This window comes from Malaclemys terrapin, chromosome 1 (genome assembly GCF_027887155.1).
Source record: "Malaclemys terrapin pileata isolate rMalTer1 chromosome 1, rMalTer1.hap1, whole genome shotgun sequence".
Lineage (NCBI taxonomy): Eukaryota > Metazoa > Chordata > Testudines > Emydidae > Malaclemys > Malaclemys terrapin.
In genome coordinates, this window is record NC_071505.1 from 97,105,578 (window position 1) to 97,120,089 (window position 14,512).

Consider the following 14,512-nt stretch of genomic DNA (forward strand, 5'->3'; position numbering starts at 1 on the left):
CTGCTAGTCAAAACAGTGTTTTGTTTTGTTTCTCTGGGATGTGCAGGGGTAGTCCAAGTAGTTAAGAGACGCAATCTGTCCTCTTTCCTCTAGATCAACGCCCTTGTTGCCAACAAAAATTATTCTAGCCGTGAAATTTTTCCTCTTATCTGCTGATGTGTGCGAGGGGGTGGTGGTACTAGTGATGTGATTATGCCACCAATGGAAGATTTCTGGATTTTCTCAAACACTGAATTTCATCCCACACAATTTAGAAACGGAAATCTTTGTGTTTGTCTACAAATCTAAGGGCAGCTGCCATTTCAGTATGTGGCCTGTGTCTGGCACATGCCCTTCAGACTGTTTTTTTTTTTTTACAACCTGGCAGTATTTTTTCATACAGGAATCATCCTTTAATTTCCAAAATGATCTCCCTTCACCAGGAAGTGCAAGATTAAATTTAGTAAACAGAAATGTTTGCTAAGGTGGCCCAGTGATCGCAATTCTGCGAAGGGGATCCAAATGAAGGTACTTAATAGACTTGCACAAAATACTTTCATCAGAACTCCAAGATAAATGGGGAAGTAAGAGATGGACCCTTCTCTATTTCATTCTGTGTGCATCATGCTGCATGCATGTGAGATTGGTGACAGACCCTCTCAGGTGAATCTAGTCACAAGAGATGCTTATATGATAGACATCAGGTTCATGCTTTCTTTGCCCAGCACTCAAATTGGATAGTGTAGAACAGTGGTTTTCAACCAAGGTATGTGTACCCCTGGAAGTATGCAGAGGTCTTCCAGGGGGTACATCAGCTCATCTAGGTATTTGCCTAGTTTTACAAGAGGCTATGTGAAAAGCACTAGCAAAGTCAGTACAACCTAAAATTTCATACAGACAATGACTTGTTTATACTGCTCTATATACTATGCACTAAAATGAATGTACAATATTTATATTCCAATTGATTTATTGTATAATTGTATGGTAAAAAATGAGAAAGTGAGCATTTTTCAATAATAGCGTCCTGTGACACTTTTTTGTATTTTTATGTCTGATTTTGTAAGCAAGTAGATTTTAAGTTGGGTGAAACTTGGGGTTACTTAAGACAAATCAGCTTCCTGAAATGGGTACAGTAGACTGGAAAGGTTGAGAGCCACTGCTGGAGAAGACTCTCTCTGTCTAGTGAGTGTCTCTTTTGATTACACAGATCTTTTAAGAAACATCTCCATGCAACCAAATAAAGGATTGGTGGAGAGAGCTTTATTTTGTTTTCTTGCTATACATGAGTGGTACTACTTATTTCTGTCCCGTGTGTGTGTTGAGCCCTTTCCTCCAGACTGTCAAGATGAGCTGCTCTCTCTTTTCTCTCAGCCCTTCTATACTGTGAAAGCTAAGCCTGTTTATAGTGGATCTGTAATTGAATGCAAGCTGGTCCACTTCCAGCCTCTTCACTTAACTCCTTCCCTTCTCTCAAGATGCCTGGGTGTTATGCACCCAGTGAGAGAGAGTGATAGCTTAGCATGCTATACCCATATTTTTCACCATTGTCAATTGCAGAAAAGTGGGTGGGAGAAGATAATGTGATTCCCTTGCCCCCCGCCACCCTTCATACCAGCACTTTTTAAAAGCACTGGTTTATTGTCTAATAAACAGATTCATTTGCTCTCTCTCTCTAGTTCTCTCAGCTAATTAAAATCTTCAACTCGCTGGGTCCTGAGAAGTTCCCCCTTGTGGAGCAAACATTCTTCCCAAGCCATAAGCAGATGGTAAGTGTCCTTTGTTTATTTTGATGATGATGATCTAGTTGGGGAAGATGCAGCGAATCTGTGGTTGGGAGTGGAAGGAGTCTCTCACTCTGGGAGCCTTGGCAATTGAAACAATAGCTGTGACTTTACAGACAATAAATTCCTAGCAGAAAAATAGCAGGCCTAGAACACTGCCCTGGGTGCCTCTTTTCTTTTTCCTCAGTTCTTGGATGGACACATATGGTGAAAGAGTGAGAAATAAATTGTTGACTCTGGTTGTCATAGGCAGGGAAAAGGTCTGTTTGGATGTGGCTGAATTGGTCTTTGCACTCTTCCTAATGAATAGAAGAGCAGAAAAATCAGAGGTGTGGGGTGCAGAAGAAGTTTCTTATAAGAGAGTGCTGTGCTGCTCTTGATTTGTCTCATCTGTGACATTAGTTCCCATCTATTAGATATACTTACCAGCTGTTGGATTGTTAAATGAAGTGGTTTTGAGTTTGTGAAGATTAGCTTTTATTCTATTTGGTTTGTGTAATTTGCTGTAGCGTAATTGCTCTTGGTGTTTATTCATCCTATCTGTGAACTAGTACATACTGTACCTTAGACCTGCACAATAATTAAGCATTCCATGGGCTCCTTAAAGGCAGCAACTTCCTAAGAGTGCTGGGCAGCTGTCTCCTTTTGAACCTGGGGAAGGAGCAGGTACAACTCAGCTGTATTTCTTTTGTTTTCCCCTTACAAGTGACCCTAGGCAGAGGCATGACTACTCTTAGCCTGGCCCTTTGAGAAACTCGACAGTCAACATGCATCCATGAACCTATGACTCCTTCTGCCTCCCTCAAAAATCTCAATGGTCTTTTCTGTCTATGAGCCCTGACCCCATGTCTGAATTATCGCCTGCCTTTTAGTTTGTATAGCTGGGTTCATTTTGAATTCAGTTGCAAGGCTGGTGGGATTCACACACAGACAATTTAAGGGCAGCCCTGCTTTTGAGATGAAAATTGGTGTCCTCCCTCAATTACTCATATGACACTCCTAATACAATATCTCCTGACTTAAATCCCTCTTATAGGCCAGTACACAGCCCTGCAACTGACAGGTCATAAGGCTAGAAGGCCTACTCCAGCTAAGTAGATCAGGGCTGTAAATGCATAAGACAAGTGGAATAGTATTCAGATAGGGCCCTCCACCATTTTTTGTCTGTTTTAATTTTGTTAATAAGATCAATGCTACCAACTTCCCTAGTCCAACCAGTTGGGTTCTTTCTTAATCTTCATTGGTAGTATTAGTGGTGATATAAGGGTTAGGTACTGTAGATAATCTTTTAAAAGAATGGACATCCAATAACGGCAGTTATCAAACTTCTATTTTGGGATTTTTTTATATGCTTTTGTTAAATGCAAATTATCAATCGCAGTAAGAAAATTATGTGTTATGGATGTTGATTGATATCTTCCCTTTAAGTATGTAGATCAATATTTAATGGGCTTAATCTGCAGCAAGGAGATGTAGGTTAGATATTAGGAAAAACTTTGAAATGATAAGGATAGTTAAGTTCTGAAATAGGCTTCCAAGGGAGGTTGTGGAATCCCCACCATTAGAGATTTTTTTAAAAAGGTTGGACAAACACCTGCCAGGGATGGTGTAGGTTTACTTAGGTGCTGCTTTAGCTTAGGGAGCTGAACTTGATGACTTCTGGGGGTCCCTTCCAGCCCTGCATTTCTATGGTATACTGAAAACCTGCATGTGTATAATTCTAAGATACGTCCCATATTCATAAACGTCTGACAGAGTGAAAAAAGCCTCCATAATTGTTAGCAAAGCTGGGTGGTAATATATATATGTACTCAAAGAGAGAGAGTGATGCGTGTCTTGGAAAGTGTTTGAGTCCATTGAGCTGTGCTCCAGTGTTGCTTTATTCCACACTTGGTTCTTTTAATGGTCAAAATGTCAGGCTTTTTTATGGTATCTGACTGTGGGGTGGCTGGGCCCATAGATGATGTGGCTGATTAGCATGCCGTATAATCAGAGGAAAGTTTTTATGGTTGGTGGCTGCAGACCTAGAAAACAGGTCACGTGATCCAAAGGAGGCCACCCACTTGCATTATCAGCAGGTTTTTAGGTTCACTTTGGAGTAAAAAACTGCAAATGATTAGACATTCTTACCATATATCTTTCCAGCTTGTCCAATATTTCTAGCTCTTGCCTTGGTCTTTAGGCAAGGGCCTAAAGAGAGCTTCTGTCGTCCAGTTGTTAGGATGCTACTGTGGGATTCTGGAGACCTGGGTTTGAGCCCCTGATCTACCACAGACTTCTTGTGTGACCTTTGAGAGAAGATTTTTTGAAGGTATTTAGGTGCCTAAACATGTAAGTAGATTCCTAGTGAGATTTTTTCGAAAATCCCAAAAAAGTCTCCAGCTGCCTATGAAAATCCCACAAAGCATCTGTATATGTGGGCACCTAATATCTTTAAAATTCTGGTCCTTATTCCCTCTATACTTCCATTCCCCATCTGTAACATGGTGATAATAGCACTGCCCTACTTCATAGGAGAAATGTTAGATTGTGGGGTGTTCAGATGCTACAGTCATGGGGGCCAGATAAATTTCTAAGACAGATAGATAGCAGAATGGTGTGTTCTTTACACTGGGCTACAGTTTGTCCTTGTTTGTTAAGTCAATTTAATTTGTAAGGCCTGATTTCATTTAATCATAATACCAACAAATTATGAGGACGCCTTGCCATCCAAGATGCTCCAGTACAGATGTGAATTTGCCTTGCTCTCACAACAGGATTTGTATTTCTAACAGAGCTGATCAAACTGTTTGTTGCAAATAACTTATCTGACAGATATAGCTTTTATTTTTTTCCCCTTCTGTTTGGAAATCATTTGTAGACTCATCCAAACATATTTGTTGTTCATGAGATAGTTTAGATAAGCAATTTCCAGCCAATGGGTAGCATTGTAGAACTGTTTTGACTCCTGGAAAGAACGATGGAACCCTTTTAAACAGGAGAATAACAAATTGCAAATAACTTATTGGATGCGGAACTTGCCAAGCCAGTTTGCGGCAGCCTTGTCAGTGAAGTGGAGAGCCCGCAGACCACTATCGGGTTGGCCAGAGGGCAGTCACCAGTGATGTGACATTGTCTGTCTTTGGCCACAGCCACATGTAGGGTCCTCTTATTGGCCCCAGGTGTGAAGGATGGTTGCACGTTGTCTCTGACCTGTTTGACAATACTGCAAATAATGAAGAGCCAATAATCTCATTTGTACGCAAACACAATTGTTCATGTACAAATATGGGTATCCTTATGAAGAGTAGCTACTCCCCAAACATTTAGGCAAACAAAATCCCATTCGTGCAAATAGAGACTAGAAAAGGGCATGTATGTGATGGAAGCAATGTTGGGTGCTTTTCCCAATCTCTGCCACACACATCTGCTGTGACCTTGGCAAGTCACTTCATTGACCTGCTTCAGCTTGCTCATATGTAAAATGGGAATAATAATGCTTTCCCACCTCACGGAGGTGTTGTGGAACTAAGTTTGTTGGTGTTTGTAAAGCATTTTGTGACCCTTGTATGGCAGGCACTATAGAAGTGTTTATGAAGATACTTGAATTAAATCTCTTCTTAAAGTAACTTTCCCTCACTAGTACAGTTTTGTCAGATCAGAAAACGCATCTTTGCATATCAAACTTTTCCCAATGCTAATAGGCTTCTATTTGGAAAGGGGTATGGATGAGGACTAGTCATAAAGCAGGTCAGAAAATGGTGGGTGTGTGTGTAAGGAGGGTTCTGTGATGGAAACTTTTGACACCCCCTCCCTCCCCCCAAAATTTTTTTGTCAACATTTTCAATGGAAAATTTCTACTTTTTGCAGGAAAACCAAATATTTCTAATAAAAACTCAAAATTGTGAGGGAAAATTGGCACTCCTCTGTGAAAATATTAATGTAGTTGAACAGCTGACTTTCTGTCAAAAAGAAAGCTTTGATGGAGAATTTTTCGACTACCCATAACTACTCATGTTAAAGAGAAATTACAAGGGTTGAGATTTTCACAATGGAAAGGATTTGATTGAGTAACCTCCACCTCCTCTCATTATGGGCAGTAAGTCCATGAAAACACTGGTATATTGGATAAAATGTGCTTCAAACTAGCCTCTGTGGAGCAGCCTGTTGTAATAGCAACAGCACCCTGTGCTGCACACACAACCAGTGTAAATATTTCTCCTCAGGAGCAGTCAGTGTTTGTTACGTGTTCAGCCATAGTGGCTGCATTGCTCTGTAGTGATCCCATCTGGCCATCTAAAAAGTGGAACTCTCAGGCTCCAAAGGGGATTTTCTTCCATCTTGGAACTGGTGACCCCAACAACAGAACCTCAGGAGAGTGTTTGCTTTAAAAAGAGAGAGGGATTGTTGAGGGAGTCCTCAGGAGTAGAACAATTGACAGAGGCTTAATTTTCACATAAGATCCAATGAAAAAGCAACATTTGTGTATGTTAAAGTATATGGTACCAGTTGTATGTGGTTAAAGTAACAGACTGACTAACATAAGCAAGGCAGAGACAGAATGTCTGTGATAGAAATAAAACCACTTTACTGCTTAGAAGAAAAAGACACTATAAAAATTGAACATTATGCAGTATTACCTTAAAGACAATATACATTCATTGAGTATAAAATTTATAAATAACACGGAGGAAAACCATAAAACAGTGTTAAAGAATTTAGCAACAAATATATTTCTTCGGGAGAAGATTTTCTCCCAGGCTTCATTTCCTTTCCCCAAATTTCTCTGACTACCAGGAACAGCAGAGGGGCTCAGTGAAGAAAAGGGAGTGACTGAGATCCTGATAAAGCCACTACAACAAAAGCAGCGACATAGGCTTAGTGGGTTTTTTTTAAGGATTTTGTCAAGATTTGGAGGATAGAAAACTTTGACCTACATTTTTATATATGTATTAAAAAAAAAAAAAGGTTTGCGCCATCCTTTGAATTTTGTCCCTCCCTCCCAAAATACAAAGGATTCATAGACTTAAAATATTCTGAAAAATGTTGAAGAAATATACCTGGAAAGTCCTGTGAAACAATGGGAACTTCTTTCTTCCTTGTGCCTTCACTTTAGAGTTCCTAGAAAGTGGTGTGTTCATGGGCACCCTGAGGTAGCATTTTGCCCCACTGGTGAGTGTGGAAGATCCACGCTGATGAGTCAGACATATTAAGGGTATGTCTACACTTTGACCTGGGGTTGCAAGTACTAATGTGCTAATAACAGAGTGTAGCCGGAGAGGCAGGAGGGGCTAGCTGCCAAGTAGCATCCCTCTGAGACACTAGACACGTACTAGGAGTGACTAACCTGTCCCTCCACTGGCGCTGCCAATCAGAGCTAGAGTGGGTTTGTCTACTCGAGTGGGGAATTACACCCCAGCTCAAAGTGTAGATGAGGGTCATGTTTGGCACACCAAAATTAGGCCCTGATCCTGCAGTTTACACTGTGTTGGTGGACTGCTCTGTCTGCACAGAGCCCTATTAACTTCAGTGGGACTCTGCACAGGAAATTCCACATACAGATAACCCCCTCCACCCTTTTCCCTAAAGAAAAAGGGGAAAAAACACCCCACTCCAAATTTTAAAAGGAAACCATTTTTCAAGAAGCAAAGAGCCCCAAGGCAGAGTTGGCAGTCCGAACATTCCAGTACTGTGCTTGTGATGAGAACTGGAAAGTGAAATTGGATTTGAAAGTGAAACTGACAGATCTGTTGTCCAAGCTCAGAGAAGAGGCAACAAAATGGAAATTAGGAAACTGCAAAAATAGTCTGGAAAAGTGAATTAGGTTTGTAAAAATGTAGTTTTAATAATATTGATTTATTTAAAACCTAGCAAAAGTGTGTTTGTTTAAAAACTAAGGCCCTGATCGTGCAGATACTGATGTAAGTAGTCCCATTGACAGCATCCCTTTCAGCACAGAGTATGGCTGGTGCTGATGTTAGAGGCCACATTTCAACCTTAGCAACAAAGGGGAAGCAGCAAGATATTTGTGCAACGGCAATGGCAACCCCCGCTAATCTGGGAAAACAACACCCTGAGGGAGCTTTACTCCTCTCCTCCAGACAGAGTGCCTACATCCTGCAGGGCCTGTTGTAATCCAGGAGGGTGTTGTCTCTTGGCAGGCTGGAGTGATCTTCAGTGAGGGAAGGAAAGAGAAGATAGAGAGGCAGAAATTTAGGCGCCTGACCCCAAAGCCCATTTAAGTCCATGGAAAGACACCCATTGATTCCAAGGCAAGCTTAGTTCACAAAATATCTGTCCCTGATAGTATTCATTTAAAAAAACCTGGAAGCCTCCCCAAAAAAATGTATTTTGTGCTGGTTTCTTCCCCCTCACTCTTTCCCTCTATTTGGTTCCACATTTTAAAAAGCCTCTATGACTGCATCTTTATTTGGCAAGGGAGGGTTGCTTTCCAAGCCCCCGCCTTTACCAGTCTAGCTGTCTGCATGTCAAACATATTTTTACCCTCTGCAATATAAAATGGAAATCTGGTTAGGAAAATAACACTGGTGGTAGCAGGGTTGGGGTTTTTGTTTGTTTCTCTACAAAGCGCATAGATACATTACAGCCTACTTAGGAACACACATCTTTGTAGCAACAAAATAAAGATTTTCACAATAATGTGATTGCAATACTGTAATGTTTCAGCTATTTATATGATTTTAAATTATACAGTCAGTGAGCAGGTAAAATACAGAGCCACAGTTTAATAGAAATCCAAATCAACGTCCGACAACTCATTGCATGACAAGCTTCATCTCGCCTTCCAAAGCTCGGAGAAATGGCTGTGCTCAATGATTTAATGATTGCTAAAGCACCTTTGATCAAATGGTAGTTGGGTCAGGCCTTGATTAGCTCTAGTGATGGTCACTCCACAAGTTGTGAAGTGCACTGGTGGCATTATCATTGCTAGAGATGCAGGGGTAAATTCTGCTCTCTGTGACTGCACTGCGGTTGCACAGATGGAACAGAGCAGAAATTGGTCCCCTGTGCTCACGGCCCAACTTGATGATGCCCAGCTCAAAAGGGAAGCAGGGTGATGTAGCACCTGACCCTAAAAAGCAACCTAATCTCCCTCTTTGATGATCAGGTCCATAATTTAAGGATAGCAACAAGGGGTGGCATTTTTAAGTGTGCCTGGGCACAAGTCCCATTGACTTTCAGTGAGCTGTGTGCTCCTAAACCACTTAGGCATTGTTGACTATTCCACCCAAGGTCCCTTCTAATCAAATAATTCTATGAAAATGCCATTTAAGCTAATCACATGCATTCTGCTGTAAGGGGCTTCTATTAAATGGGCCAGATCCTCAACTGGTGTAAATCAGCATAGCTCCCCTGAAACCAAAGAAGCCCCAAAATAATTGATGCATCAATCCCAAGACTAGAATACACTCTTTCCCCTCTCATAATGGCGAAGAAGCCCCAAACAAATTGAAAAGATCACTGCATAGAGAATGCTATATTGTCCCTGTCTAGCATGACTGCAATGCCTTTTCTTGCTGACAGCAGCTCTAAGTGGAATGAACTGAAGATACATGTCTATGTAAGATAAATAATTATAATAATAAAAAACAAAAACAAATAATGTTGTTAAGTGTTGCCCTCCTCCCCCCGTACACTCAGTAAAATATACAGTCACCCATTTTGTCAGCAACCCCTCTTCATCAACATTAAACCTTAAAATATTTTTATTTAATAAGAAAATTTATATTATAGTTTTCTTAATAAAAACAAAACAGAACCAAAAAATCCTCCAGTCGACAGTGAAGCCAGGACCATCCCTTTCCCCCATCTCACTTCAGGACGTGGAATAAGAATGTGCCCACAGCTACGTTAACAACAGCTTGGGGGAAACAGAGCACTTGACCCACTTGGAATCCATTGGACAGCTCAAATGTAAAGTTCTAGGAAGTGCCTGTCAGGATGTTGCTTTTCCTTGCCTCCCTCCACCAGCTTTTGCTTTCACTACATATACAATTGCAGCCAGTGTAGCTGTAGGAGGTAAGTCATGGTGGTTGGGGGCAGGGTGGGGCACGAAACAGTGATTCTAACCTCTACTGCAGGTACACTGGAGTTTCAATATCTTTTACCAAAAATAAATCACTGACTCGGAATGTCAAGATTTCTGTTTTAAAACACAATCAAAGCATTCATTGTTTATAACACCAAATAATTCCACGTCCTGTCAAAAATAGCTTATGTCATTACGTGTATATACATCTTACTTCAGCTAAACACTATTTTGGCAATAGATTTCTTATAGCAATAAACCCTAGTGAGTCTCCCCTTTCCCCCTCGCCGTGGGATTGACTGATTTATTTTTAGAGTTGATAATTTTCATTTGTTTGGTTTAAGATGTTCACAATGGAATTTTTCTGTGGGAGCTAAACTGCAAAAATTTCAAGAGCAACTCTGTTTAAAAGAGAGAAACTCAGCATTTCACCTGCTGTATTGTACGTACTTAGGTGAATTACCTCCCAGGATGCAGGTTTTATTTCAAAAACCTCACAATAATAATAAACCTCTCTTCGTGTTCTATGGAACCCCAGAACTTCCAGTGTGCTCTATCCTTCACACTGTGACTGAATAAGCAAGGAGGACATTCAGTCCCTGGTGCTTTTACCAGACAATGCAGTGTCTTAACACCAACTGAGTTCTCCCACTTCTGGAGCCAATCACACTTTCAATTCCCCATTTGAATAGGGGTTTGTTTGGGGTTTTTTTGCTTTATTTACTGATCTAGTTAATTAAACCAGTTTCCCCTTCAAATAGCTTCAATCTGCATAATTTGTGCAGTGTGTGTGCGAAGAGGGTTTGGGGAAGCCAGGGCAAGGAAGAAGGATATAGTGCCCAACTGGGATAGTTTTTATATTTTTGTTTTCCTAAAAAAATATAGATTATATTGCTATAGATAATGATACATAGAGAGAGCAAGGGCTCCATAATTTTTTTTCCGGTGTGCAAACGAACGTTCCCAGACAAATATAATCTGACTGAAATGGGTGATCTCAGAATCGAAAAAGGTGATTAAAAACAAATTCAGTATGACAGCATAGACTTTTTCTTTTTTTAAGTGTTCGAAGTGCTAAAATTTGCAAGAAAAACAGGCACTAATTTCATTGTCATCATCATGATCTGGTAGGAGTTATTGTCCAAGAGAAGCTCAGCCACAAGGGAGGGAGGAAAGGAAATGGGGAAGGGACTGTGCTCAGGGATCTGTGGCATTGATGATAGTTTTATCAGGAGGCGCCCATCCTCTGTACCAGCTGCAGTATCCTTCCTTCTGTCGGATGCAGGCATAGTGCTTTGCTTGGGACCCTGAATGGCCGATATTGGAGAGCATGTCTGTCCAAAGACACTCGTTCTTGGAGGTCACGAAGCAGGGCAGGTAGTAGCAGGGCTTAATCTGCAATTATAATCAGCAAGTGCAAAGGGGGTAAATGGAAGGCACGTTTTATAGGACTTTGGTTTTAAATCAGAAACTGGTGTGTTTGAAATTTTTTAAGCACTAAGGTGCTAACTAAAAAATTAAGCCCTAATCTTGCAAACACCTAAACGTGTTCTTAACTTGCCCACACAAGCAGTGCCACTAATGTCAATGGCACTGTTCGTGTGCTTAGAGCAATGGTGTGCAAATGTTTCCAGTCACGCCCACCTTACCATTCCTTGATTTGTCACTCCCCATCCCCCACCAGGACTTGTAATCCACAGGTTCCCAAACTTTTGTTTGCTGAGCCCCACTTCAGAGATTCATGTCCCATGCCCACACCCCTCTTTTTAGCAGGCTTATGGGGAAGGAGAATCCTGTACCCATGGGGGCCAAGGGTGGGGGGCACTAGCCATGTGGCAGTTGAGGAAACCTTCCGTTCCCTGCAGCAGTCAGGTAGTTTTTGGCTGCTGGGACCCAGCTCCCTGCCTGTGCAGGGCAGCACTGAAGTGCCAGGGTCAGGACCGGAGTGGACAGATGGCTGGACAGGGTCCCCTGCTGACTCCAGCCCTTGAGTGCGGCCCTGTCTGCGGTTTCCTTGCGCAGGCTGTGTCTGGCCAGGCAAGTGGATGGGGCTGTGTGCCCTGGAGTTGCGCTGAAGGGCCAGGGTCAGGAAGGGGCTCTCTCTGGCAGGTGGGTCAGTACTCCCGGAGTATAGCCTTTCGTTCCCCACTCGCAGAGTCTCTGCTAATATCCCCAGCAGAGGAGCATAACTGCTGGGTTGTGACTGCTGCAGCGGTGAAGGAGCAAGGCAGGCAGGGAGCCTGGTCCTGGCAGTCGAGACCACCTGCACAGTGCCCTGTCCACTTCCCCCACTGGACAGAACCCCCTCTTAACTCCAGCCTTTCAGAGTGGCTCCATCAGATCTTTGTGCTCCCCTGATAACCTTATTGCTGTGTTCCAGGTTGGGAGCCTCTGGCTTAGAATCAAGCATGTGCCTAAGTATTTGCAGGATGGGAGCTGAGTGCAAAGTCTTAGGGATAAGTTCTGAACTTTTAACCACTCAAAATGTTTTCAGGGGGAAAAAAGCTCAACACATTTTCCCAGCAGCTCTGCACACAATTTCACTGATCTACAAAATAATGTTTGTGAAATTTTCAGAGATTCTCTCCCACCCTGCCAAATTATACCAAAAAGTTCATAGAAAAGACACAGGCAGAAAACTTTAACTTGTTCATTATGTTGTGAAACCAGTGAGGAGGCAAAATTTGTCTTGTTTTGCCTTCTGTAAAAAAAAACCTCTAGCGCTTTGATTCCTTCCCTGATAGCAATAATGCAGGTGAACTATCAGCTGCAATGAACACAGTTCTAGGATTAGGCTTTTAATTGCATCTAACTGGAGGCAATACATACCTTGCAGCCACAACCGAGGTGGTAACGATGATTTAGTCCTTTGCGCTGGGATAGAGTCAGTCGGTCCCATTTCTCATACAAGTTACACAGGCCAGTATAAACCTTTCCTTCATACACACGGCCTGGAAAACACAGAAAGGGACACAAATTAGTTGTTCTCAGTTCAGTCAGTCAGTTTCCTGAGCCTGCTAATGTTCATAATCCCACGTGTATGCTTTTAGTCACAGTTCAGCAATCAGTTTATTTTCTTCTATTAGCTGGGGGGTTAGTGAGTGAAACTATGGCACTTCCACAAGCTGGAATCTTTGTACCAGCTGTCAGAATCCCCAGCAGCATGTCAGAATCCCCAGCACAACCATCACATTCCCCTCTGCAACAGGGCAAGGTGTAAGTGCGCTAGCACCTTGAGAGAAACAGGACTTGGCATGCGCTCTGTCCCAATTCCCCTTGCATCCTCATCTTAACAACTCACTTGGTCCAAACAGGCTTTTCTATTTCTAGCTCAGCAGACCGGTGCCTTGCTGTTTCTAATCTCACTGGCCTGTACTGCAGTGGGCACACCAGCTCAGTTATGCATTAATGACCACTTATTGTCACAAAAAATGCTCAACACTGGCTACGTGGTTTGTAAACTGGAGAGATTTAAGGGGAGGGGGGGAAAAGTAGAGGAATGTGTTACTGATGGAGAGACAATCCCCGGAAACTGGAATGCTACTGACAGATTGTCACTGCATTCTACGTTTTATGTGATATTTCAGCACAGGGAAGCAGACATGCACTGTCTTTAAGAACCTGCTTATAGAGCTGACCTACCTGCCCCCATTCCGTGTGAGTGTTTGGCAAGTACAGATACAGACAAAAAAGGTCCTGATCATAAGACACCCCAGTAGTCCCTTACCTGTAATCAGATACTGGTACTTATTGACCTCTAGCTTGACCCCACAAAGACTCTCTGAGGCTTCTGTGTAGATATATTGAACTTGTGGCATCTTGTCAAAGCCCCTGTACATCTGAAGGAATAAATAAAGACATGTTAGACTCTAAGGAGGACAGTTTTTCAGCATGCTGCTGGAATTTGCTTTGTATCCCTTAATGGTATCAGCAGGCTGTGATTCTGGGCAGTGAACTGTAGTACTCTTGAAAGTGAGGAACAGATGCTACAAGCTGGACTCTGGCATACTGTAGGTAATGTGATTTGCAAGCCTCCCCCCACAAGTCGGCCAATACATTAGCATCTTCACCTACAACAATCCATTACTATCCAGCACTAGCACACCACCTTTCCCACTTCACCTCACTTCTGATTAGAAGTGGCCACATCTCCTGGGCTTCCAAGGTTCACAAATGTCCCAAGCTATTTCTGGGGGAAGCTGCGCAATTAGTCTGAGTTTATGAATCTGGTTTCCTGTAATTTAAACCATTTCTCTCTCCCCAAGGGAGATTTTTTTTTTTTTTTTAAATAAATAAGGCCCAAATTTTCCAGACTCCATTATTTTGGAGGTTTTGGTTTGGGTGCCCAATTTGAAGCACCTGCCATAAGGGCTGATTTTTGGATATGTTAAGCACTCACAGCTGCCCATGACTTCAGCTGGGGCTCAATATTTCTCTAGCTAAAGAAACTATGCTATGTATTAAAAAAACAGCCCTCTCCCCAAACTAGTACAAATGGGTTCCATATCGGTGGTAATAGCATCTAGGTTCTTTATTGTTCCTGTAGAATTTCTCTACCATCTGCTCTGCTCCCTGCCCCCACATCCTCTCTTAAGTGGAAGCCCAGTTATGTTCAAGTTTGATAGAACTTTTGAACCTACAAATGTTCAAGTGGATTTAAAATTAGGCAGAAATTAATTTGACCTTCCCCAGTCTGGATCAGCAGCACTCCTGAAAGCAA

General features: G+C 42.1%; 2 protein-coding genes across 2 annotated transcripts in view; one reads left to right on the forward strand and one right to left on the reverse strand.

Moving 5' to 3' along the window:
• The window catches only part of SYN3 (synapsin III), a 265,520-nt gene that overhangs the window by 96,675 nt on the left and 154,333 nt on the right, over window positions 1–14,512 (forward strand). The window contains exon 6 of the mRNA XM_054032562.1: window positions 1,659–1,748. Coding sequence (XP_053888537.1) covers window positions 1,659–1,748 — 90 coding nt within the window. The remainder of the gene's footprint in view (window positions 1–1,658; window positions 1,749–14,512) is intronic.
• TIMP3 (TIMP metallopeptidase inhibitor 3) overlaps window positions 9,896–14,512 on the reverse strand; it is a 48,625-nt gene continuing 44,008 nt past the window's right edge. The window contains exons 3-5 of the mRNA XM_054032574.1: window positions 13,520–13,631; window positions 12,622–12,743; window positions 9,896–11,187 (exon numbers count right to left, since the gene is read on the reverse strand). Of these exons, the coding sequence (XP_053888549.1) occupies window positions 10,990–11,187; window positions 12,622–12,743; window positions 13,520–13,631 (432 nt within the window). The 3' untranslated portion in view covers window positions 9,896–10,989. The remainder of the gene's footprint in view (window positions 11,188–12,621; window positions 12,744–13,519; window positions 13,632–14,512) is intronic.